General features: G+C 44.5%; 2 protein-coding genes across 2 annotated transcripts in view; both read right to left on the minus strand.

Moving 5' to 3' along the window:
* Positions 1 to 13,654, minus strand: part of SLCO5A1 (solute carrier organic anion transporter family member 5A1) — a gene marked incomplete at its 5' end in the record, with an annotated part of 73,904 nt that extends 60,250 nt beyond the window's left edge. Inside the window, one exon of the mRNA XM_041413013.1 lies at positions 12,661 to 13,654. Coding sequence (XP_041268947.1) covers positions 12,661 to 13,654 — 994 coding nt within the window. The remainder of the gene's footprint in view (positions 1 to 12,660) is intronic.
* LOC121340321 (translation initiation factor IF-2-like) lies at positions 13,623 to 22,382 on the minus strand. The gene is made up of 4 exons (XM_041413015.1): positions 22,316 to 22,382; positions 14,832 to 15,106; positions 14,419 to 14,648; positions 13,623 to 13,907 (listed from the first exon to the last, which is right to left on the minus strand). Exons 1-4 carry the CDS (start codon positions 22,380 to 22,382, stop codon positions 13,778 to 13,780), a joined length of 702 nt encoding a protein of 233 aa, XP_041268949.1. The 3' UTR covers positions 13,623 to 13,777.
* Between the last annotated feature and the right edge of the window lie 495 nt (positions 22,383 to 22,877).

Genomic DNA, 22,877 nt, shown 5'->3' on the forward strand with positions numbered 1-22,877 from the left:
GAACAGCCCGCAGACAGTAACTCTGATTGCTTCAGATCTTTTCAGGGCTCCTTGTGAGACAATTGAAATGTTTTATGCAGACAAAATGATCTTCAAATTTTTCTTCATCTGAAGTTTTCACATTAGGAAATGAGTTGAATTATAAAACTCAAAACCTCTGTGGCCTTTTTAATGCAAGAGCTTCAATTAGAAAGATGAATAGGAATGTCTTGATAGCAGCTGACATCACTATTGTAAAACATAACATTTGCAGGACTTAGAAGAAGGACTCATTTAATACAAAGAAGTACTAAAGAATCTAGGCGATATGAATAACAATTATATTTATAAAAAAAAAAATCTCAGAACTGATGGCACTGACTTGTGCCATCATTATTATTACTTACTTGACAATCCCACGTAAAAGGATTACTGTCTATTTTGGCAAAATGTATAACAAGAGTACACAGCACATCACCAAGGGGTTGCATCACACCCACACATATTCTTCATGTCAAATCTCCCACATCAGAAAACCACCACCTGTCAGTTCCATCAGCTCCACACCATTCTGTTACTCAAGAAAATTAGGGGGAAAAAGAAAAAAAGAAGTCTTTTTAACAGGAGTGCAACACAGACTAAATTAGGAGCAGAATTCTTGTATGGTTCTTTGGCCCCCTGCACATAAAATAACCATGCTGCTCCTCACACTTTCTATCGTGATTCAACAGAAAAGCAGCAGAGAGCAGTCCTAAGAGCATCCAGTGACTGACACAATCACAAGGGTTACATCAACCCTTCTTTTCTAATGCTATGCTACTAATTCTCTTAATATCTTCAAAAACTCCACGAAAACGGTGACAAATCCCGGACTAGAAGAGTTGCTTAGCCCTGCAGTTGTATTTTGGAGAAATCCTAATGCTCAGACCACAATATAATTAATCTGAGCATCCTATTAAACTAGACAAGGGAAATGTACTACATTCCTAATCTACTCCACCGTTTTTTCCCATCAGGCACAATCCAAACAAAAAGCAGCTGGCTCATAGTGTAGGATGCCTACCTGCTAATATGAACCTTATGGCTATCAAACTCTTCCACCACAACCACTCATCAATCCTCTCACTGTCTCTACCAGTTACATCTACTCTTCCTAGAGGAACTTGGTCAACCTTGTCCCGGCAGTCAGTAAAAGATTTCAGTATGCCAACTTGGGCAAACCACGAGAAGTTATTTCTCACATATCCCAAAACTGCAACACATGACAGATCCCCTCCTCAGTCTCTGTAATACTCAAGGTATTTATAAACACACAATATAAATCTGAGAATAAAAACATAAGAGTTTTCTAAAAAGCGTGGCACTGCATCAGACACATGGTAAGGTCTTCTTCCAGTAGGATTTAAATTTAGAGTGTGGGGATGCAGGAGATGATGAAGAGGGGAATAAGCATGAAAAGAAGTTAATTATAGATCTATCTGATGATACACAGCTCTCTTTCACCTTATCCAAATACTTAAAATTTATTATTAGTTATAGAAAGGAGTAATAGCTGCTCTAATGACTGTGTAGGAACTCTTAAAATTACGTTAGTTCATACATTACTCTGTTTTTCTCTGGTTAATTGAATCTCTTATAGAAGATGAGAAGGCATATATGTACCCAAGGCTTCTGACTCACCAGGCTTAAAAGCAAGTTCTTTTCAAGTTCTTTCCCATTAGCTGGCCTGGCCAATATTAGTCCATCAGTTTTACCTCATTTCTCATAGAAGGCTGATCTTCTTTTAATTATCACAAATGCATGGGGGCAGTAGCCTTAACCACTCTTTTTATTTTGCTTTTTCAAGACCACATGCATCCCTGTTGTTGTCTGTGTCCTACTTGTTTCTGAGTGTCCAAAGCTAGTGCAATTAGCCACAAACTCAGTAAGAACAATAAATGACCCCATCTAAGCAAAAATCAATTGCTAACAAACATCAACAGAAGAAGCAAAAGCTAATGAGGAGAGGTCTTCTTTTATACTTCTCCATAGGCTGAGTCACAGAGTTACTCCTAAACGCAGAGGGCACTCCGAGTAGCGCTCATCTTCCTCCTCCCAGGGATTCTGGGAAAACCATGGACAGGAGTAAACACATGGATACTATTGCCTACTTTGCTTCCGCAGTCAAACAAACTCACACCAGCCAGCTCTATCCTCACCATTATAATCACAATATCCTTAAACTATTCAGTCACTGAGGTCAATGACTATACATAACTTCTATGTATCAAAATAGTGCAATAGCTACTTAGGAACTATAAATTAGAATACAGCTCTTCATTCAAGCATCAATTCACTCCCCAACTATGCTTTTGTAAAATTATTTACAGTATGGCATTTTGTTATGACAATGTAGTTCTGAGTTCAGAGTATTTATATTCTCATTGTGTAACAGGACTAACATTCCCGCAGTAACACAATGCAGGTGTGGTAACAAACTAACAGTTATTCATTTCAGATATCCCCAAAATCCCACTTCTTTCCCTAGGTCATGCTATTAGCAGAGGAAACAGATTTTTAGAATTCTTATTTTAGGCCAATTATATAACTTACCAGATAAATGCCTACACTGATGTGCATCAGCACTACTATAATGCAGACTCAAAAAGCTCATGTGCTATTTTCTCCTGCAACTATAAAAATTCCCTAGGGACACCTTCACTATTTCTGTCACTAGACAGCTGTATTAAATCAAGTTGATATACACTGCCCATCATATTTACAACAATTACAGACACTATTATTATGTAACAAATTTTTTACATTTTTTAAACAGGAGGATTAATACTGAAGCTACTTGCATCCTACAAGGTTACACTCATCATTAAATCTTTTTTCCCCCACTGGGATGAATTAACAAGCAGAAACATAAATTTAGATTAAAAACTCACAAAATGAAAGACTATTTTGCTACTGCTTTTTCAACTCCAGCTATTGAAATGGCAGGCACCAATGAATGGCATGAGAGGCACTTTGGGCAAAAGTAGAAAATACTGTTCTGTGAGGAAGAAAAGCATGGCAGAAGCAAAGATTCTCTGCATTCTCTGCATTGCCAAAACTCCCCAGCCTTGTTAGGGACTTTCCTGTACTCCACAGACACAGCAAGCAGCATCTTCAGCCCTTCCTATGGGCTCCAGTTACTGTTCCTGGCCAGTGCCTCCTGACCAGAGTCCATCCTGGCTTGCAACACACAAAAGAGGCACTAACATCCCATGCTGCTGACACCCTCCTCTTCTCCTTCACTTTTCCTGGAGCTTTTTCAGCTGAAAGTTCCCACCTAACCAGCATACACAGGTCATTCTGCTCATGAATTTCATACAGATTTGACCTCTGAGCCTATGAGCTGATTCCTTTGGAACCCCTTTGATGAAAAACATAGTGTTTTCAGTTGTTATACAAAGCAAAATCTACTGAGTTAACAGCTCAGCTGAATACAGCAATTTCTCCTAAAGTACAGGGAGAGCTTAACACACAGCAATGTCAGGTAACATCTTCCAGAATATTTCCTTTAGATATCTGTAGATGCAAGTGAGGCTTGCTTGACACATTCTGTTTAAGAAATCACAGGTTAGCAGCCACCATAGCAGAGCTCACAGCTATTTCCCTGTCTACTTTGGATTATCTACAAAAATGCATTACTTGAAATGACTTCTGGGGAGGTCGGGTATTCGGATTTTAATCTAATCAGAGACTGAAAAAAGGAGAAGCAGGAACCAAGGTATGATTGAAAGCACTTGACTTCAGAAGCACACCAGCACCTTTCAGCTCCTACATGACACCTGAAGTCAACAGCTGTGAAGAAAGCCAGGACAAACACTGGAGTAAACTACAACTTAAGTATAAAATAGCAAATCACAAGGTATCAGAAGATATACTCAGCTCATATATGCCTTAGCTGAAATATTCTGACTCTAGAGGATAGCTTAATTAATACAGAAAGAAAATGGTACTATCACAGGGGAATCCTGCCAAGATTTAATTTTTGTCACTTCAAAAAAGTCAACTGAAAAGAGGTAAATATGGAAAGGTGCCACTAATTTAAAAAAGCTTGCTAAATTCAAAAAACTGAAGAGCTGGTAGCTGATTTCAGAGCAGCTGGATTTTAAGAAAATCACTGCTGAGACACTCTTGAGGATTTCATTCTAATCCAGTAAACATCAAAGATAAAAGGTGCAGAGGGCAACCACCAGACTGAGGTCCTACTGTGCATGGGGCAATGTAAGCAAAGTCTTAACGTCAATATAAGCAAGGAAAGAAATGGAAGCACTAAAAAAATATCCTGGCAAGCTGATGAAAAGGAAGCAAGCTGCTGAAAAGAAACATGTACTAAAAATGGGGAAAAGAACAAAATATGAACAGTGCAGAAGCATACAATTAGTGGACAAGCAGTACTGCTTCACAAGCACTTCATGAGACACAATTAATCTACCTGCTTGTTCAAATTACAAGGAAAAATACACATGGGTTTTTTTCTGACTGCATCTCCTTCAAACTCACCACAAAATGTAATTCATACCAGAGCATGATGTTTTTCACTGGTGTAATTTGTCTTTGCTGCCAAGTAAGCTGTTTACTTACATGAGAGTTAATATTTTCTGATTAGATTAGCAGGTCTAATGGCAGCATAAAATAACACTTGAATTTCTGTGTCTGCACTTCCTGATTTCTCAGGTACGAACAAATTCCTTGCGGCAGAAAAGAAGAGCAGTTGAAAGCCCCAGGTTCCTTAGCTCTCTCGTTAATGCTGGCAGTGTCTAAATTTCTGGCCTTGTGACAGCACAACAGATGCCCAAACTGTTCAGCAGCAGAGCAGGACAGAGCCCATACATCTCCACACTGCCGAGCAGTGATATATTTGTTAACACCACAGGAAATGTCCTATTTTTTTCTGGGCACTTGGAAGGAGTTGAAGTGTAGATTTGGCTGACTCAGGTGAAATCAACCTGCATGTGCACTGCAGAGCTGTCTCTGTCATAAATTTTCTAGCGCCAGCCCATGTGCCCAGATTGCCCAACTGAGCTGAGGCAAAAGGACCACGGTGCTTGAATAAAAGCATGGACACCAGCAATCAGAAAGTCAACAGTCTGCTCCTCTTCCAACTGTGCCATTTCAGAGCTTTCCCATTACAGCCCTACTAAGTCCCAGCATCCCTGTGGCTGCTGAGGGGGTTGCAGAGACATCCTTGGACTTGGGAGCTGAATTTCTGACAGCTCTGGTGACAATTCACAGGAAGACAGGTGACCAGCTTGCCCTGCCCTCAGAACTCATGCGGCACTGCCCCATCCATCAGCAGCCAATTCAGAGCTAGTGCTAAGTTACTTTGACCTTTCAGTCAAGAGTGGCAAAAACTGCCAAAGGGAACCAGCTGAAATATGTGCCATTTTTGCATGGTGGCTTCTCAACTGTTTTCAAAATAAACAGGAAAGGCATGTAAAAACAACAAAAAAGGAAAACTGAGCTCATTATTTGCAAGAAACAAGGGGTTTTAAAGTGCTATCAGGGTAGAACAGACTTCATAGGATTAAAACAAAAGCATGAAAGTTTAATATGATTTAGTTAGTTTTCTGTTCTTTTAAAAACTATGGATAAATTCCATTCATCTACTTTAAAAACCTGAATTTTTAGATGCTAGCCTTCAGGATGAAACAGAAGGCTGACTCACTTATAAAATTGCCTGTATTTCCTGCACAAGCAAGAAAGAAACCCATGTGTCTCCTAATGACAGTACAGAGAAATCCAGCCTCCTCTCTTTTGACTGCCTAAGCACTTTCACAGCAATTAAGTCCTCCCAGGTGAGGCGGCCACTGAATGAGAGTTAAGGGAAAATGGATGAAACACAAAGCATCTCTAATCCGCCTGCAACAGGAGTAGTTACAGTGACCTTTTAGAAAACAGTCAGGGTATCCAGCAGACAGCTAAAGTTTCCAGCTCCCAGGTAATCAGACACTAGATCCCAAGCCTTCAGTTCCTGGCAAAAGCTACAAACAAGCTGTTACTTAAAGGCCACTTTCATGTCTAGGTTTCCAAGCTGCTCCGGGACCACGGCAGGTGGAGACACTTGTCTGCACAAACCAGCCCTGTAGCAGAGCTTGACAGAGAAGGGAGCTGCTCTCCAAGAAAACACTATTCCCAAGCTCAAGTGGGTGAAAAGGGCACTGTCAACCTCAGAAACAAAATGCTAACCATTTTGACAAATGCTAAGCAAGAAGAACAACTGGGCCAGGGAATTCAGTGAGTTTCAGAACCCTGGATCCAACCCAGTTTTTGTCCTTTAATACAAAGAGAAAGAGCATCAGAGAAGCATGAGCGTAAGTCTCTTCATGCTCCTAAGAAGGACAAAGTCCATTTTGCCAGTTACTGGAAGTGGTGCTTTGTCAATACAGCTGCTTGTGAACAATGCCATAGCTCATGGCAAGGACACAACTGGAGAGATGCAGAAAGCATCCCTAAGGGACACAACACTGGCAGAGCAAGTGAAGATATATCACTCACAACATTAAATCCTGCAGGCAGAAAACTTCAGAGCAAAGGCTGCCCCCACTCTTTATTGAACTCACTGTTATGTACACACTGCTTAAAAGGACAAAAAAAAAAACCAGCTTCACTAAATGCTTAAGAAAATGATATCTAGGATTACAGTATGAAAAAGAGGTATCAGTCCACCTATGGAAGAGGAAACTAAAGTGAAGAAGAAAAGTAAAATCTATCTTTCTATTTCCTCAGTTATAGGAAAGGACAATAAAACTGCCTAGTGCTACTGTAAGCAATTATTAGGAACTGTGCCAGCTGCCTGATCAGCATTTTAACAAAAAAAAGGGATGTTACAGAGAGCCAGAGAAGCACAACAGTGCACCCTCTGAGTGTTAAATCACCTGTGGGAGAAAGCAGTATAATCCATATAAACAGTATAATCCATATACACAAAAAGAGCTGCAGTCACCTGCATCCCAAGCCAAGGGCACAGTGAGCTCAGCCTTCTGCTAGTGCTGCCCAGATGAGTGTGCAAACAAAACAAGTGTGTGTTTCACACACATATTTCATGGAATCACAGGATATGCTCAGTTGTAAGGGATCCACAAGGGTCACCAAGTCCAACTCATAGCCCTGCACAGGACCATCCCCAAGAGTCACACCATGTGCCCTAGAGCACTGTTTAAACCCTTCTTGAACTCTGTCAGGATGGGGCTGTGACTACTTCCCTGGGGAGCTGATCCAGTGCCCAACCCTCCCGTAGGGGAAGAACCTTTTTTTTAATATCCAACCTAAACCTCCCCTGACACAGTATGGGGCAATTCCCTCGGGTCCTGTCACTGGTCACCACAGAGGAGAGATCAGTGCCTGCTCCTTCTCTTCTCCCCACAAGGAAGACTGCAATGATGTCTCACTTCAGCCTCCTCTTTTCCAGGCTTAACAGACCAAGTGACCTCAGCCAAGTGACCTCACTTCTCATACGACTTCCCCTCAAGGCCCTTCACCATTTTCATTGCCCTCCTTTGGATGCTCTCTGATAGTTTAATGTATTTTTTCTATTATGGTACCCATCACTACACACAGTGTTCAAGGTGAGGCTGCCCCACTGCAGCGCAAAGGGGGACAATTACCTGGCTGTGCCTGATGCACCAAAGGTTTGCACAAAAACAGACTGCTGATGTGCAGTGATTAGTGCTTGCCTCTGCATAAAACTAGATGTGGCCTTCTCTCAGATAAAGTAAAATCATGTATTTGAGAAATAAGCTCTGCACATTTCCCCTTTACAAGGAAAATAGAGCAAGCAATAAAAAATACTGGCGAACAGTGGTAAGGCACTTTTGCAGAAATTTGAGGAATTTTTGATTCAAAAAATCTTCCTTCTCATAGGCATGCTGTAAAAATAAACACACTATTTCTGTAGGATTTACCAACTACAGGGATCAATGCTGAGAAAAGCCTGTAGGAAACTAGCCTTTTCGGATATCAGGAAGCATATTCCAAAAGTAAATCAAAAGTGGTCATAAGCTGACTGGTGAGAATAAAATTAAATGCTGGTCAGCTGTTTCCCTACTTCGAGATGGTCCCTTTTGCTCAGCTAGAAAGCTGATACTCTCTCAGGAAACCTCAATGACCTTGTAGCATCCACATAAAGGACCTGATGCCCCCAGTGGGCTCCAGTTCCTGTGTCCCAGGGACATCCATAATCCCAGAAGCAGCCAGACCAAAATGGATCAAAGTGGCACAAAAATCCAGTGCTTCCTGCGCCAATATCCAAGCAATGTCACGTTACAGAGATCTAGCTTGTTTGACAGCTGGGCTATGCCCTGGGACCCAGCAGACAGAGGTGGGGGGTTTCTGATGTGAAGCTACCCTTCCTGCCCTCTCCTTTCAAGGGGGATGTGGATACAGGGCTAGATTTAACTGGAAGTACAATAAATACAATCATCATGTATGCATAAAGACTTCAGGGAAGTCCGTAACAAAGACATGAAGGGTATGTATACAGAACATGCCCCTGTAAAACACTGCTAAGGAGGTATTTTTCAGACAAAATACAGTCACAGTGAAATGGTTTACCTAATGCTAGAAACAGCAACCCACACAAACAATCCTCATGAAAACAAAGCGGGATTCCAAAATATTTTTGAAACTTGTCTAAATATTTTTTTCCAGGTTATGAAATTACTTCGCTTCCCTGGCTTTCAGCCATTGTCTGTACCAAGCCCATTTGCATAGGTTTATCCAATTTTTCAGCCATTATCCCATAAAACCTTCATCTTTGCATTTTGTAATTACAGTTTGTTCCAAAACCTAGGGACAGTCTGCATGAAATTAAACTGAGACACTTTTCTCATATCATAGCCTAACCAGCCTACAGTATTCTGGAAACAGAAATAAAACATCCTTAGCACAATGACATGTTTGTTCACAGTCATTTTGGGGGGGGTACTGGTAAAAGCCATTCCTGAATGCCAGAGTATTTTCATTCATGCAGTATTTCTGTAAAACCTAATACTCCCTCTCTAAATGTAAATTTTTAGGGTAAATTAATTTTTTATAACAATATCCACTTGCAAAAGAAGAAAAACATTTTAAAGTTTTCAGCCACTATTAAAACTTCTAAGTGCCACACTTAATTTTAAAGAACTGCTTTTAAAAATCCTCATATAATATAAGACAAACTCACAGTCAAGACAAACTCTTGGATCCCTACAAAAAAACCCCACAGTGTTTAGAAAAATCACAGTGTTTTAAGTGCTAGAATTTGACAAGTAGCAGAAACACTATCAAGAGTACAAAACAAGACTCAGGAAGTACAATTCAACTTCAAATTGAATTGCAATTAATTTAATTGGATAAATACTTAAAAGAAGAACCTGCACACATCAGGCAGCTGACAACAGACACCTCACAGTACAGCTGAACACAGAAGGGAGAGACTTTGGAGAAGATAAAGACCACTTAGTGACTGCCCAGTTTTTACACAGTGTGCAACTTCCCTTCTGGATTATCTGTGATTAAGGGAACCAGTTCTTACATTTCCTAGACACCTGTTACAATCATGACTTGTTTTCAAGCCTGATGTCACACATTTCTCAAAGTTAGCATCAGGGCACCAAAGTAACGTCCAGTTTAAGGGGCGGGAGAACCGGAGGTGACACTGCTTCACAAGGAAGGAACATCCCACACAAGAGCTCACCCACTGCTATGCGGGCAGCCCAAACACACATCCCTGCTTGGCACCTTTGTCCTACTAAAAACAACACAGCACCTTGTAAACTGGCACTGTGCCATTCTGACAGATGGACTTAAGTGTAGGCAGCCAAGAGACTATGTATAAGCATCAAATATGTTTTTTGAGAGGAGGACTTCCAGCCAGGAATGTTAAAACAGCTGTCCACATTGAACTTGCATGCCTACACTTAAGAGGATATACTATCGCCACTCGAGCCCTGAGCTGGATTAACTTGGAAAATAAATAAGATAGCTTCCACAGCCACATAAGGTGAGTTTTTGCAGAATCAGGATTAGTGATACTCAGGGGGGGCTTTACTGACCTACTATTAGTGGGCACACTTGCAGGGTCAAAAAGCTCATCAGTTCTGAAGCTCAGTGAACCTTTTATCAGGTGTACACTTATATATATTTATCTTCCTTTGGAAGAAAAACATAGAATGCAATACCAGCATGACTATGAACAAACATGTAAGTGACCTCCCATCTTGTGTTAGAGGATACTTTTTTATTAATTAGGTGTCCTCACTCAAACACATGTATCTGTGAGACTGGGACCTGTTTCCCTGGATTTTCATCTCTTTTTAAAAAATCAACTGCCATGGCCTACTCCAAGACCTTTTGTTAGCCCATGCCTCCACACAGACATACATTTTGGCATCACTTGCATAGTTTTCCCCAGTAATAGAATCACACCACCTGGAGAACCAGGCATTGCATAACACAGGATGTGTGGTGGCAGGCTTGCAGAGCCATGCCCAGGCCACTTCTATGCCATCCCTGCACCTGGCTGAGCTGTCTGCTGCCCACAAATCCCTCTCCTCAAGGACATTCAACATTCCAAACCATTGAGAAGATCCAATAAAAACATGTTTGCTAGCATCAACATGCCAAACCATGTTCTTTTTCTTTCTCCCCCAAAAACTCAGATTTTACTCCTGCCCCTCAAAAAGTCACTGGCCTGAACCTGAAGTGAGGCAAATACTTAAACATTAACAACTTAAATGCTTCCTCAGAACTCCACACCATTTAAAAAAGATAATGCCAAGATTTCCAACATTGCTTCTAGCCCTGAGTGGCTTCAAGACTGAACGGAGGTGATAGTACATTTTATTCAATATTTAAACACACTTTGTGTTCATTTTAATTCTCCCTGTGGTCACAATCAAATCACAGGCATAAATTTTTCACATACCCTGTAGCTGGGTGTACTCATCTTAGCTCTCTTGAATCACTAAAAATGAACTTCGACTCTACAAGGGTCCTCCCAGGATAGATCAAAGCTGCCTTCAGTGTCTGGCAGCAGCCACAGGGTCACATGGAGTCTACCCAGCTGCTGATGCCTTTTACCTTTGTTAAGTTCGCTGCAATTAAAGTTACCTGAGTCATTCCATTACTATTTCCTGTGCTAGAGGCGCATCAGTGGTAGGCATCATTTCTCCTGCACAGTGAGGATTTCCCCCCATTGACCTTGCCTTCCCCTTTGCTGAAGAAAGATTTCCGCCTCTCTCACCGTTCACCTCTTTTACCCTTCATTCCTCACCTGCAGCATTTCCTTTTCTTTTTTCGTTTTTGAGGACTCTGTGAGATCACCTACTCGCAAAAGTTCCAAACTACAATTTAGTAACCTCCGTAACGAGATGCTTTGTTTTTTCATGCTGCCAATAAAGTCAATGCTAGGTTAATCTTAATTTCCATATCACTTAACCTTTCTCAGACAGGAGAAGAGAGGCAAAAATCACTCTGTCAAATACTTCATCATGCAGACTAGCAATGCAGTGAATACCTCTCCCTCCTTCCAAACACCTGCAGTGCCCCAGGCTTTTTCAAGACACTGCACACAGACTGCACATGGCTTTCAAACAGTTCAGGGAACAGTCAAATTGCCAGACAACAGGTCAAAAGGAATAAAACCACTGATCCGGATCACTACTTTTGTTCAGTAAAGTAGTTACACACACCCTCCACAAGCGTGTAACTTCCATAAATGTGTGTTTTACATACAATTATTATCTCCATGGCTATCCTAAAGCCAAAGAAAATTGAACTGCAAATGGTAATGCTGAGTATCCAAACCCCCTTCACAGCCCCTGAGACCCCTAAGTGCCTCTACTTATTTGAAAAGAATTTGAAGGGTATGTGCAGTTCATTTCCTACAGAAGCAGCTAAGGTGCTAATGCAAAGTCAGGGAGCAGTTAATCTTCTTACACATTACACAGACTATCACGATCAAACTCCAGTAAAGTTTAGTACCCAGTTACCTGAGACCTGTACCTACTGAAAAACGTATGCCAGATTGGACTCTCATTTCGTTGTGCTCCTTGAGCTGCCCTAACCAAACTCAACCCTGAAGGTTTTACATGCTGGTTTATCAGTGAGCTTTTAACTCTGGGATGCCAGATGATGTATCACTGTCACTCAAAATTCATTGCTAGTTCAAGGAAAATGAATTCTGGAAAAGTAAAATGAAGCATGCCAAAACCCTCTCAAAGTGCTTATTGAGAATTAACATTATAGAGACTTTAGGCTAAAGATACAGCAACCAGAATTTAGAAATACAAAGCTTCTGTGTTAGCAAAAAGAAACTTTAAAGGGCAGGGCAAATTTTAACACTGCTTTCTGAAAAAGTCACCAGCTACTGCCAAGTGCTGAAACGCATTAGAGAAGACAACTTTCTCTGTTGTTCCATTACCCGTGCAAGAGGGTGTGAGTACAACTGCTTTTAGGCACACTGCGTTAGCTTTACCCATTACTACTGTTCACCATGCCACAAAACATTTTAAAACAGGAGAGCATGGCAATTTTACTTCAAAAGGTCATTTGAAAAGGAAAACTCAGCAGATGATGTTCAGCAGGACTAAGGCAGAAGTACCTGTAACTGGCCCCTCAGCGAGATCTGGGGTTCAGCAAAGTACCCAGGTACTTAAGTTGCCTTACCTAGGTAAAGCGAGGCGTTTTCTTTCTTGACATTGTCATCTAAGTAGGTTGGTCCCAAAGTATAGATGGGTGTCGAGCCCATGCCAATGAGGATTTGGGCACAAATGAATAAAGCTACATAGAGAGAGTGGTCGTTTCCACCGGTGTCCTTGACGCAGGCCGACGAGTCCCACTGCTCTTTGGCAGTGCCATTGCCAGCCACGCACAAGCCCTCGTTACTGACGGAGGAGTTCAGTTCCTGGATCTGGTACGGCGGAGAGATGAAGTGAGGTAAGGAGAAGAGCGCAGCGCCCAGGGCGATGAAAAGCCCCCCTACGGCCAGCCAGAGCGGCCTCCGCCCGCGACCCCCGAAGTAGCTGATGAAGACCACCACCACCAGGCTCCCGATATCGAAGCAGCTGACCAGCAGCCCCGACTCCGAGCTCTTGAGGCTGTATCTCCGCTCGATGGTGGTGATGACGCTGCTCAAGTAGCCGGAGACCATGAGGGACTGGATGAAGGTCAGGAAGCACATGCACACCAGGAAGAAGCGCGAGTCCGCCAGCACTGCCCGCAGGCACGCTCTGCCCGGGGGTCCCGCCAGCAGCAGCGCCGGCGGCGGCGGAGGCAGCAGCAGCGGGGGGCCCAGGGATACCCCTCGGCCGGGCGCCGCCGGCTGGCTGCCCTCCGTCTTCCGGGGGAAGCTCCCGCTACCGCTGGCAGCGGCGGGGAGCCGTCCAGCCTCGGCGACGGCGGCGGCGCCCTCGCCCCGCTCGGCCTCGGGAGCCGGTCCCGCGGCGGGGCGGCCGCTCCGCCCCGGGGGGCCGCTGCTCCGGGGTCCCCGCCGAGGCCATGCTGGGTCCGGCGGCGGCCTCAGAGGAGCCCGGCCGGCTCCATCGCTGCCGTGCGTCGAGTCCGCTGAGGGGCCCGGCGAGAGCGCAGCATAGCGATGAGGGGAGGAGGGAGGGGAGGGGGGTGGCCCTAGCCGCGGCCGCCGGCCGCCCCGCCGCACGTGTCAGCCAAACTCCTTTGTGGCTCCATCCACCCTCAGTCTCGCTCGAGGGGCCGCCCGCTCGCCGGGGCGCCCGCGCTGCCGGCGGCTCCCGCTCCCCGTCGCCGCATGCCCGCGGCGCCGCGCTCAGCAGCCGCCCGCCGGGGCCCCGCGGACAGCCTGTCCGCCGCGGGGCAGCGCCGCCCGCTCCGCCGCCCGCATCCTCCTCTCCTCGCCGCCGACGCCGGTGACGGAGCTCCGGGGGGTCGCTGCCGATCTGCGGGGCGGAGAGCAAGCACGGGAGGTCAGCGGCGTCGGCTCCAGCGGCCCCGTCCCTCCCCGACGCCCCGGCCTCTGCCCGCCCGACCCCGCGGTCTGCGCTGAGCTCCGGGGAGCGCCTCTGTCCCCGTCCCCGCGGGGGCTGGATCACGGCAGCGCCCCGGGGACCGCGCGTCCTTGGGGACGGCACATGGATTTACATAAGAGCTGGGGCGGCCTCGGCCAGAGCGCGACCCTTTTATTTGGCGCCGGATGCGACAGCCAAAGGTCGCCGTGCCAAGCCTTTTATTTTCTAGCCTAAAAATAAATGCGCTGAAATAAATACTCCGCTACAACTCGGTGGCCCGGGGAGCGGCGGCAGGCGGAGGGAAGGGAAACAAAGCAGGAGCCGGGCAGCGGCGGCGGCGGGCACCCCGGGACCCGGCAACCCGGGGCCGACCTCGCCGCCCCAGCTCGCTCGGGTGCTCCCCGGGACCGCCGGGTGCAGAGCGGTGCCCAGACATCCCTACCCCGGCAGCGGAACACGCCTTTTGCCTCCTTTGTCCGCTTTTGTCTCCCCGCCGCCTCCTGCTCGCTGCGGCCCCGCGGAGGGGTGGGCGGGGGAGGCAACGGCACCCGGGCAACCGCGCCCCGGCGGCGGATCTCCCCCACCCCCAGAGGCTCGCCAACGGGCAGGGCGGCGGAGCCGGCGGGGCGCTCCGGGCTCTCCTCCCGGCCGCCGCGAAGAAAAACGACGGGACTACTCACCGAGCGTGCGGCGCCGGGGGCGGCCGGCCCGGGCCCTGCGCCCCCGCCCCGCCTGTCACCCAACGCCGGGTTCCCCTCGGCCGCCTCCGCCTCCCCGGGCGCCGGAGCGCAGGCGCGCCCGCCGCCGGGCCGGGCGATGCCGCCGGGCGGTCGCGTGCCCTCCGAGCTGCCCTACCGGCCCGCGGTTACCCGGCTGCACTCCCTCGGCACGGAGGCCGCAGCCCCCGCGGGACGGTGAGCCCGGCGGCGGGGCACGCCTTGGGGTCTGCCCCGGTCGGTGCCCTTGCTCAGCCGTGGAACTGCTGAGGGCTGCAACTCCTGGCTGAGAAAGTCCGCGGAGCGCCACGGTTGACAGCCCCGGGCGGCGTTTAGGATGCTTGGGATGGTGTTGCATCGCCTTGTGTAAAAAGCGGAAATACTCGTAAGACGGAACCTCAAATACATCGTCTGCTGAAAAGTGAGAAGTACTAAGGGATGATTTAAAAATTTTTTGTCTTAAGGAAAATAGATCACCTGATGATCCTTTTTGTCCAGGAACTTATCTGCAATGCAAACCATCTTCAAAACTGGGAGCACATGCAAAATGTGGGAAAAGTAGTTCGGAGTTAAGTCCTCATAGAGTTTTCTCCTAATTCCCTTTTTTAGGTTTTTGTAGTGTCTTGAATTGCACTGGTTTGTTTTGCTCTCAGGTCCTTGTATGTAAAGCCCTAGTAGCAGAATAAGGCTAAATAGTCCTGCAAATTATTTGTTGTGACGTGCTGGAGTGTGAACTATTGAGGTATTTGTCTTTTCCATAAAATAATGCAAAGGAATACACCAAAGAAGCATAATAACGTACACATTTATGAATAGTTAGTGCTCTTCTGGCAGGATGGAAGATTTACCATTGATTTGTTTCTCCTCATTTAAAAAAGTATTTAAGACTGACTCATCACTTTTTTTTATTTTTTTTTTTTTTACTTATTTATAGTCTGGATCAATAAGATCATGCCATATCATATTCATGAAAGATACCATCTTCAAGTTTTCTGAAGCTGTTATCCAGAGGTATTTTGGTACCTCTTTGTACTCACTTAACACTCCAACTGCTCAAACTCAACACAGCCAAAACAGTATCTTTATTTTGTTTGGTTGGTTTTCAGCCACATTTTTCCTGTTGAGAAGGCGTCCCAAGTTTAGCGCTTGTTTAGGCCTTAGTTTTATTATTACCTTAGGATTAGGAATCTTTCAAAACTCATTCTAATGATTCCTTCTTGCTACATAAGGTGCTTACGACAATTTATTTTATTTCATTACCCCACAGCTAGTTGTTATCACTGCAACTCCTCTCTCCTGCCTCTTCCACTGTCAGCTTCCCATGGCCACAGCTTCTGTCACTGCAGCTCTGGCACTCACTTCAGTGCACAGTAAGCTGAATAAACTCACTGAGGCAGCAGAAAACCAATCCAAGGGGGAAAAAAAAATGTTTTGCTGGTTTTATGAGCTGAATCACTTCACCAAGGATAGGAGCACAAGAACTTGAAAACAAAAGTATAAATGGAAAAAAAAATAGGTCCATGAAGATAGAGGAAAGAGGATAACCCATTTCAACAAAAACAAGCTCTTAATTCAACTCCATCTTCTAACTGAGCCATCCCTGAAGACATACATGTAATTCACCTGCTAGGCAGTATCCCTTCAGTCACTCCTTTGCACTTGAACTAGTACATGAACTAGTAACTGCAGTTTGTGAGTCTAATGGATCATATATATCTATATGGCACCTCAGTGCTGGGTTCTGTCCTTGATTCACAGTAACCCCATGCAGTGCCACAGGCTTGGGGAAGAGTGCCTGGAAAGCTGCCTGAAAGAAAAGGACGTGGGCGTGCTGGTGAACAGCTAGTTGAACATGAGCCAGTGTATGCCCAGGTGGCCAAGAAGGCCAATGGCATCCTGGCTTGTATCAGCAATAGTGTGGCCAGCAGGACCAGGGCAGTGACTGTCCCCCTGTACTCTGCGCTGGTGATGCTGCACCTTGAGTGCTGTGTTCAGTTTTGGGCCTTTCACTGCAGGAATGACATGGAGGTGCTGGAGAGTGTCCAAAGAAGGGCAACAGAGCTGAGGAAGGGTCTGGACCACAAGTCTCATGAGGAGCAGCTGAGAGAGCTGGGATTGTTCAGCCTGGAGAAAAGGAGGCTGAGACCTTATCGCTCTCTACAACTACATGAAGAAGGTTGTATCCAGGTGGGGGTCAGTCTCTGCTCCCGAGTAACAAGCGATAGGATGAGAGAAAATGGTGTCAAGTTGCATCAGGGGAGGTTTAGATTGGATATTATGAAAAAATTCTTCACCAAAAGGATTGTGAGGCATTGAAAAAGACTGCTCAGGGAAGTGATGGAATCACCATTCTTGGAGGGATTTGAAAGACATGTAGATGTGGCACTTTGGAACAGGGTTTCATGGTAGACCTGGCAGTGCTGAGTAACAGTTGGACTCAATGATCTTAAAAGTCTTTTCCAACCTAAACAATCAGCTTTGGGATCTTGTTCTATGACTAGGATTCCTAGCCACTGTTGTGTAAAGCTCACAATAACTTGTGAGATTGCAGAATAACAATAAATACACAAAAACTTTCTCCAATCCCATGGGAAAATATAAGGGCACAGCATTCCCAGTTTCACAGCATTTGCAGACATTTTCAGTTACAATTTCAATTCTTTCCACAGTGGCAAACCTGTCAAGAGAGAAGCTTGCTGATAGGACTATGTGAAGATGTTTGTTTTGGGAAGTTATTCCACCAGACTACAGGTTTTAAATGTTTGGCTTCCCTGCTCACTTTTGGGTCTGAATACTTAAATAACGGGTTGGCAGTCAGGTATGAGCATCCAGCACCAAGTGATGAATGGAAAATCAGTATTACTTTCCTCACTTGACAGGTTGATTACAGAAGGTGCAACAATGGTACCCAAATTCACGATAAAATAAAATTGTATAAAACTTATCATACAAAATTTCTCCTTTTAAGTTTTACCATAGTGAATTTAAAATACACAATGTCTCTCAAGCACAAAGCAACCAATTGGTACTGCAGACCAGCCTCTTTATGCCTAAAACTGCAAAAGAGCATAGTTCCCGTTTTGCTAGATTAAGGACATGGGCTGATATCCTATTTTGATTTATCTGTGTTAATGAAAGACATAAAGTCAGGACTAGTGAAAGGCAGGCCCTTCATCCTAAGAGTTCCTAAGTTCCAGCTGACAACCTCCTTCCCTCGTGGGATGCCCTGCTGAGGTGGCAAGTGGTCACAGGGTGCTCTCAGCTGCTGTTCTGTGAGGGACAGGACCTTAACCCACAGCTTGGTCTCATGAACTGATCAGGTTAAAAAGAGAGGGTACCACAGCTACCAAGGCACCACCTTTTTAAGGTCACCCTTTGGTTGCTGGCAGTTTTGAGGCTTTACATGTCCTTGATGGTTCAGGGAGCTGGTGATGCCCAAGAGGTACCTCAGCCTAGTCTATTTCAGGCCACAAAGAGAAGAAAAACTCAGCTGAAGGGTGGCATGAGTTGATGGCTCTGCTTTTCCTTCAGTGTTTCACATTTCCAGCCAGGTTTTCTACTAGATGAAATGTCACAAATACAGTAAATCAACACACTTGTCTTTCTTCCCCTTTTCCTTCACACTGCTGCCATTTTTGGGCAACATATTGTCTTCATTCCGAGCCCAATATTAGTAAAAGAATCAACAAAACAGCATGTGCATTAGGAGGCTAAAGGACTTTAGATTCTCCTGGAGCACGAGCACTGGGAAGCATAAAGCAAAAGGACAAGAAGTGTCACTCCTCGGGGACCCTCACCAAGCTAGTGTCCTAATGAACTCCCAAGGGCAGCTCACTGCTGGGAGAGAGCAGCTCGTTATTTTTATTTCAGATGTCAGAGAGAGCACTTGTAACAGCAGATCCTGTATTAAAGAGCTCGTTTAGTACAAGAAATGAGTTTAACTGCAGTCAGATACTGTTGGGAGACATCCACATTAACGTTTGTTGGTCTCCAGAGAAGAACTAGCTGCAGTCTCATGAATGAAATAAAGAAACCATGAATGCCAGGGAGGTGCAAAGTGATAGGGGAAAGGGAAAGGAAGAGAAGAGAAAATCTCAGAAATAACGGTTGAACTTAGAGGTGACAGCCATCAGTATTAACACTGTACATGTCACAGAAGAAAGGACTATGTTTTCTCACTGAAGTCCTTCTTCTCCCTTATAAAGGTCTGCCTCTGCCATGCACTCCCATGCAGGCAGCAGCCCCAAGAAGTGCAGTGGGGCCAGAGCAGTGGGAACAGTGGGTTCAGTTGTCATCCAGGAATCATCAGGCATGGAGAGGTGGAGAAGTAGCTTACATCAGGGTGGGGCCCAGTCAGAAGCAGCAGGTGATAAGAACACCTGGTCAGGGAGAGCTCTGACGTGCCTTGCTGTTACAGGGCTGAATCCAGCGCTATGCCAATAACATGGGCTCTCCTTTGTGGGCCTAACAGCAAGATAAATCCCATGCCACCTATATTAGTCATAGCAATGGTTTTATAGGGCTTACTGTTTTATTTTAGAATATGCAGAGTCTCAGGAAGTTACAGTGAATCTGCTTGAGATAATTTTAACAGTTGTGTTCAAAATTAGACTTTCCTTCTCAAGCAAAAGCCCAATGTGTGTGCCTAAAAAAGCTAGGCAAACATCTTAAAAGTGGGCCTGACTCTGTTATTTATGTCAGTCTCCTATGCAAACACACAGAGAAAACCTCTTCTTTTGAAAAATAAACTGAAGTGTAATAAGTGTCAGGTTTTATACATAAGGAGTGTAAAGAATAAAATAAAATTGTAAAAATATAAAGCATAAAAGACACGAGAAGAAGTGAAAACATATTTTCTTTTTATACATACCATTAACTTGAGATCATATTGATAAATGCTAAGTAACAAAATAGGAGGCAGGGGCAGGAAGAGACTCTAATTCCCAATCTTGCAACATGTCAGACTCTGCTAGGAATTTGTCTGGTGGGGCAGGTAAGGGGGGGCTGATGCAGGAAGGTTTCAGAGTCAGCACAGAACCTTAATCTGGGCAGTATCTCAGGTCTGAGGAAAGCAGTGAGGGCTTCATCCATCGAAGGAGAGGAGCCAGCCCTTTCCTCCCCTCTGGAGCCAGCCAGGCTGGAACCCCTCACTCAAGCACCACAGGCTCTGGGCAGCTTTGAGCCACCGCTCATCCTGCAGCACAGTGCTGCACTCTAGCCCCAAGCAAGATATATCTAAAGGCAGATAATCCACCAGCTAACCATCAAAGATATCTTTTTTTCCCAAGTTATTTACAAGCGAGACACACCAGATCATTGAACACATACTTTGTTAGGAATGTGTGCAGAGCCATGGTAGCCTAGCGGCAATAAGATGAGAGGTGATATATGCAAAGACACATTTGGTGCCTGTAATTGTTTCCCAAGCCCTACACCTCTGGTTTTAAACCTTTTTTTTTTCCTACTGCCTTACTTACTTTCCTACTTGCAAAATCAGGCATTAGGGAGGCATGAGATTCCAGACAATTTAAATGGGAGAGGAAGAAGAGAGCTGTACTGTGCCTTTCAGTGTGATTTCACTCTTTGTGTTCTCACCTTTCCTTGAATGTCCCAGTCCCTCTACTACATCCTGCTTTTGAAATGATATAAACATTCATCCAAAACTGTGAAAGCATTGTTTGAACCTAGGATCAAAGCCATGAGCAAAGACTAAACCAGACTTCCCTCTCACTCATTCACAAAGATATCGTTTCTTAGTATCCACCACTTTATTCCAATGTCACCTTCCAATGGCCCTTTGGCAAAAGTTCTGTATTTATATATAAGCTAGTGCACTTATGTTTGGCTAATAAATGCATTATGACCTTAACCAACCTTAAACATTATTCTTCTCTCTAAACTTACATGCTTTTACATGTGCTAGTTTTAAATGTTAAGTGACAAAATCAAAATACTTGGAAATAACTGCTTGAATTCTTTGCTCAAATGCACATTCAAAATCCATATTAGCATAGAACATTTGCTCATTGTTTTTTTCCCCCCACCTGATCATTAGTTTCTCTCAGGGGAAACACACTGGCAACATCACAAAATAGCAGTGCCACAATAGAAGAAACATGGAAGAATGCCAGTGAGTAAAAATATCCTCCCCAAAAGCTAGTACACAGGAACACAAATATATCTGGGAACTCCTGGGTCATTATCCCCCAAGGCCAGTCACCAGGACAGGTTTTTAGTGGGGCACAGCCTCACCACAAACATCAGTATCTTCAAAATATAGGGGGTTTAGTACAAAATACCAAAAAACCCACAAAATCTATATTGCACCATTAAACAGCAAACGAGAAAAAAACCTGTTTCATTGCCAGTAAATCTACTGTGTGTCTAGAGGTAGACATGTCAAAGGCATTTTCCTGGCCCCTGCCAATGTCTGAATTGGTGCTCCAAGGTGTCACCCAGCAAGTCACCTCTAATGGGAATCAGCAATGTGCCACTTAGAATCAGCACTTCTGCCTTCACACAAAGAGAAAGAGCATTTGTCCAGATAAAGTACATGCCATTCAGAATCGATATTTTTAAATAAAGTCATGAGCAAGTTTAATTAGAGAGTAGCAATAAAGTAATTTAACATTGATGAACAGAGAAAAAGGTAGCACAAAATAAGAGTAACACAAGAAAGAGTAATGAGAATAGACTCTTGTGAAACACTGGCGTCTAAAATTTGATTTAATATAATCAGTTCAGTAAATCCGAGAATATAAAAAACATTCTTCAATTGCCAGTAGAGAAGCTGGCTCCTTCCTGTTTCAGTAGACCTGAAAAGGGAGAAAACTGCTGCAATGAAGAGAATTATACTCTGAGAGAGAGAATTGTACCGAGATAAGTCCATAAGATTTCTCCTACCGACCTCTGGAATGGTAAAGCCATTTCAAAGCCCTTAGGCTACTGTGCACCCCCATACTTAAACCAAATTCTCTACCTAGAATATGAAAACCAGAAAGGAATGTAGCAAGCTATTTACAATTACCCAGTCTGAAGCAATACAGTGTAAAAGGAGTTACAAAAAGCTAGCCAGGAAAGCAGCTGGTAAATAGGTACCAGTGTTCAAAACAAATTCAGGCCAGATATGAGAGCAGGGTTTTGTTGGGTTTTAGGAAGAATAATTTGCCCAGTAAGGCATATTTTGTAGCCTTAGGGTCCCTATACAAATAAAACAAGCAGATCTCTTAGAGGAATGCATGCAAAATTGTTCTGAAGTTATGTGTTTATTATTATAAGGCTGAAAAAAGGACCGAAGGAAATGCTTTAAGAGGAACCATATGCTGAAGCATTATTCACCTTTTATCCTCAAAAACATGTTTTTTATGTGGGCATTCTGAAGGTTCATTTCAACAAGGAGTAGTCACTGAAGCTGCTGACCTAAGAAAGCTTTTAGGCATGGCAGTCGTGGAGGCTTATTTATGAAATCCATCAGTAAATTTAAACACTGCAGCCTCCCATTCCATGTTAAAGACTACCCTACTATTGTCCTGAGCTCTGATCTGTGTGGCCCAAATTGTCTTCCGAGTTAAAAGAAAAAGTGATTCTCTGTGGTTCAGGAAAATACTTTTGGGTTTGTCCTACCCATAGGGCTGAGGTCAGCCACGTAGCTGTCACCGAGCATGAACACAGACTTTAGTCCAGTGTTCATTGCTTGGGCAGGGACTGGGGAACCTTGTTGCACTGGAACTGAAGTGAGAGGCAGCACAGCAGAGATGTGACTTGATCTGATGGGTCCTACACGCCACAGGGACTGGCATTTTTAGTGTTCCCCACGAGGGACAGGTGGACATGCGTTGGGCTGAGGGGATACCTTCTCAAAGAGGGAAAAAAAGCTAGCCCCACTGTTTCTCCAGAGAATCTCCTGCCCTCAGTGTCATACTTCAGATGCCACTGTGTACTCCAGATGTGATCCAGCTGTCTCATTGCTGTAAAGAAGAGGAAGGTTATTGTTCCAGTGCTTCTTTAAATTATAATTACCTTTAATTATCTAACCTAACTCACCAGCCTGTGCAGTTCTTCAGCTTAGAGTCACAGACACTTGTAAAATATTTATTGTCATGACATTTTGGGGAAGACCTATTCTAATTTTAGCTTTAGTGAGCGGGTTAAATCCTAGCAGGAAAGTGGGAAATACCATCTGGAG

The sequence above is a fragment of the Onychostruthus taczanowskii genome, unplaced genomic scaffold, assembly GCF_017590055.1.
Source record: "Onychostruthus taczanowskii isolate IOZ18803 unplaced genomic scaffold, ASM1759005v1 scaffold4, whole genome shotgun sequence".
In the NCBI taxonomy this organism is placed as follows: domain Eukaryota; kingdom Metazoa; phylum Chordata; class Aves; order Passeriformes; family Passeridae; genus Onychostruthus; species Onychostruthus taczanowskii.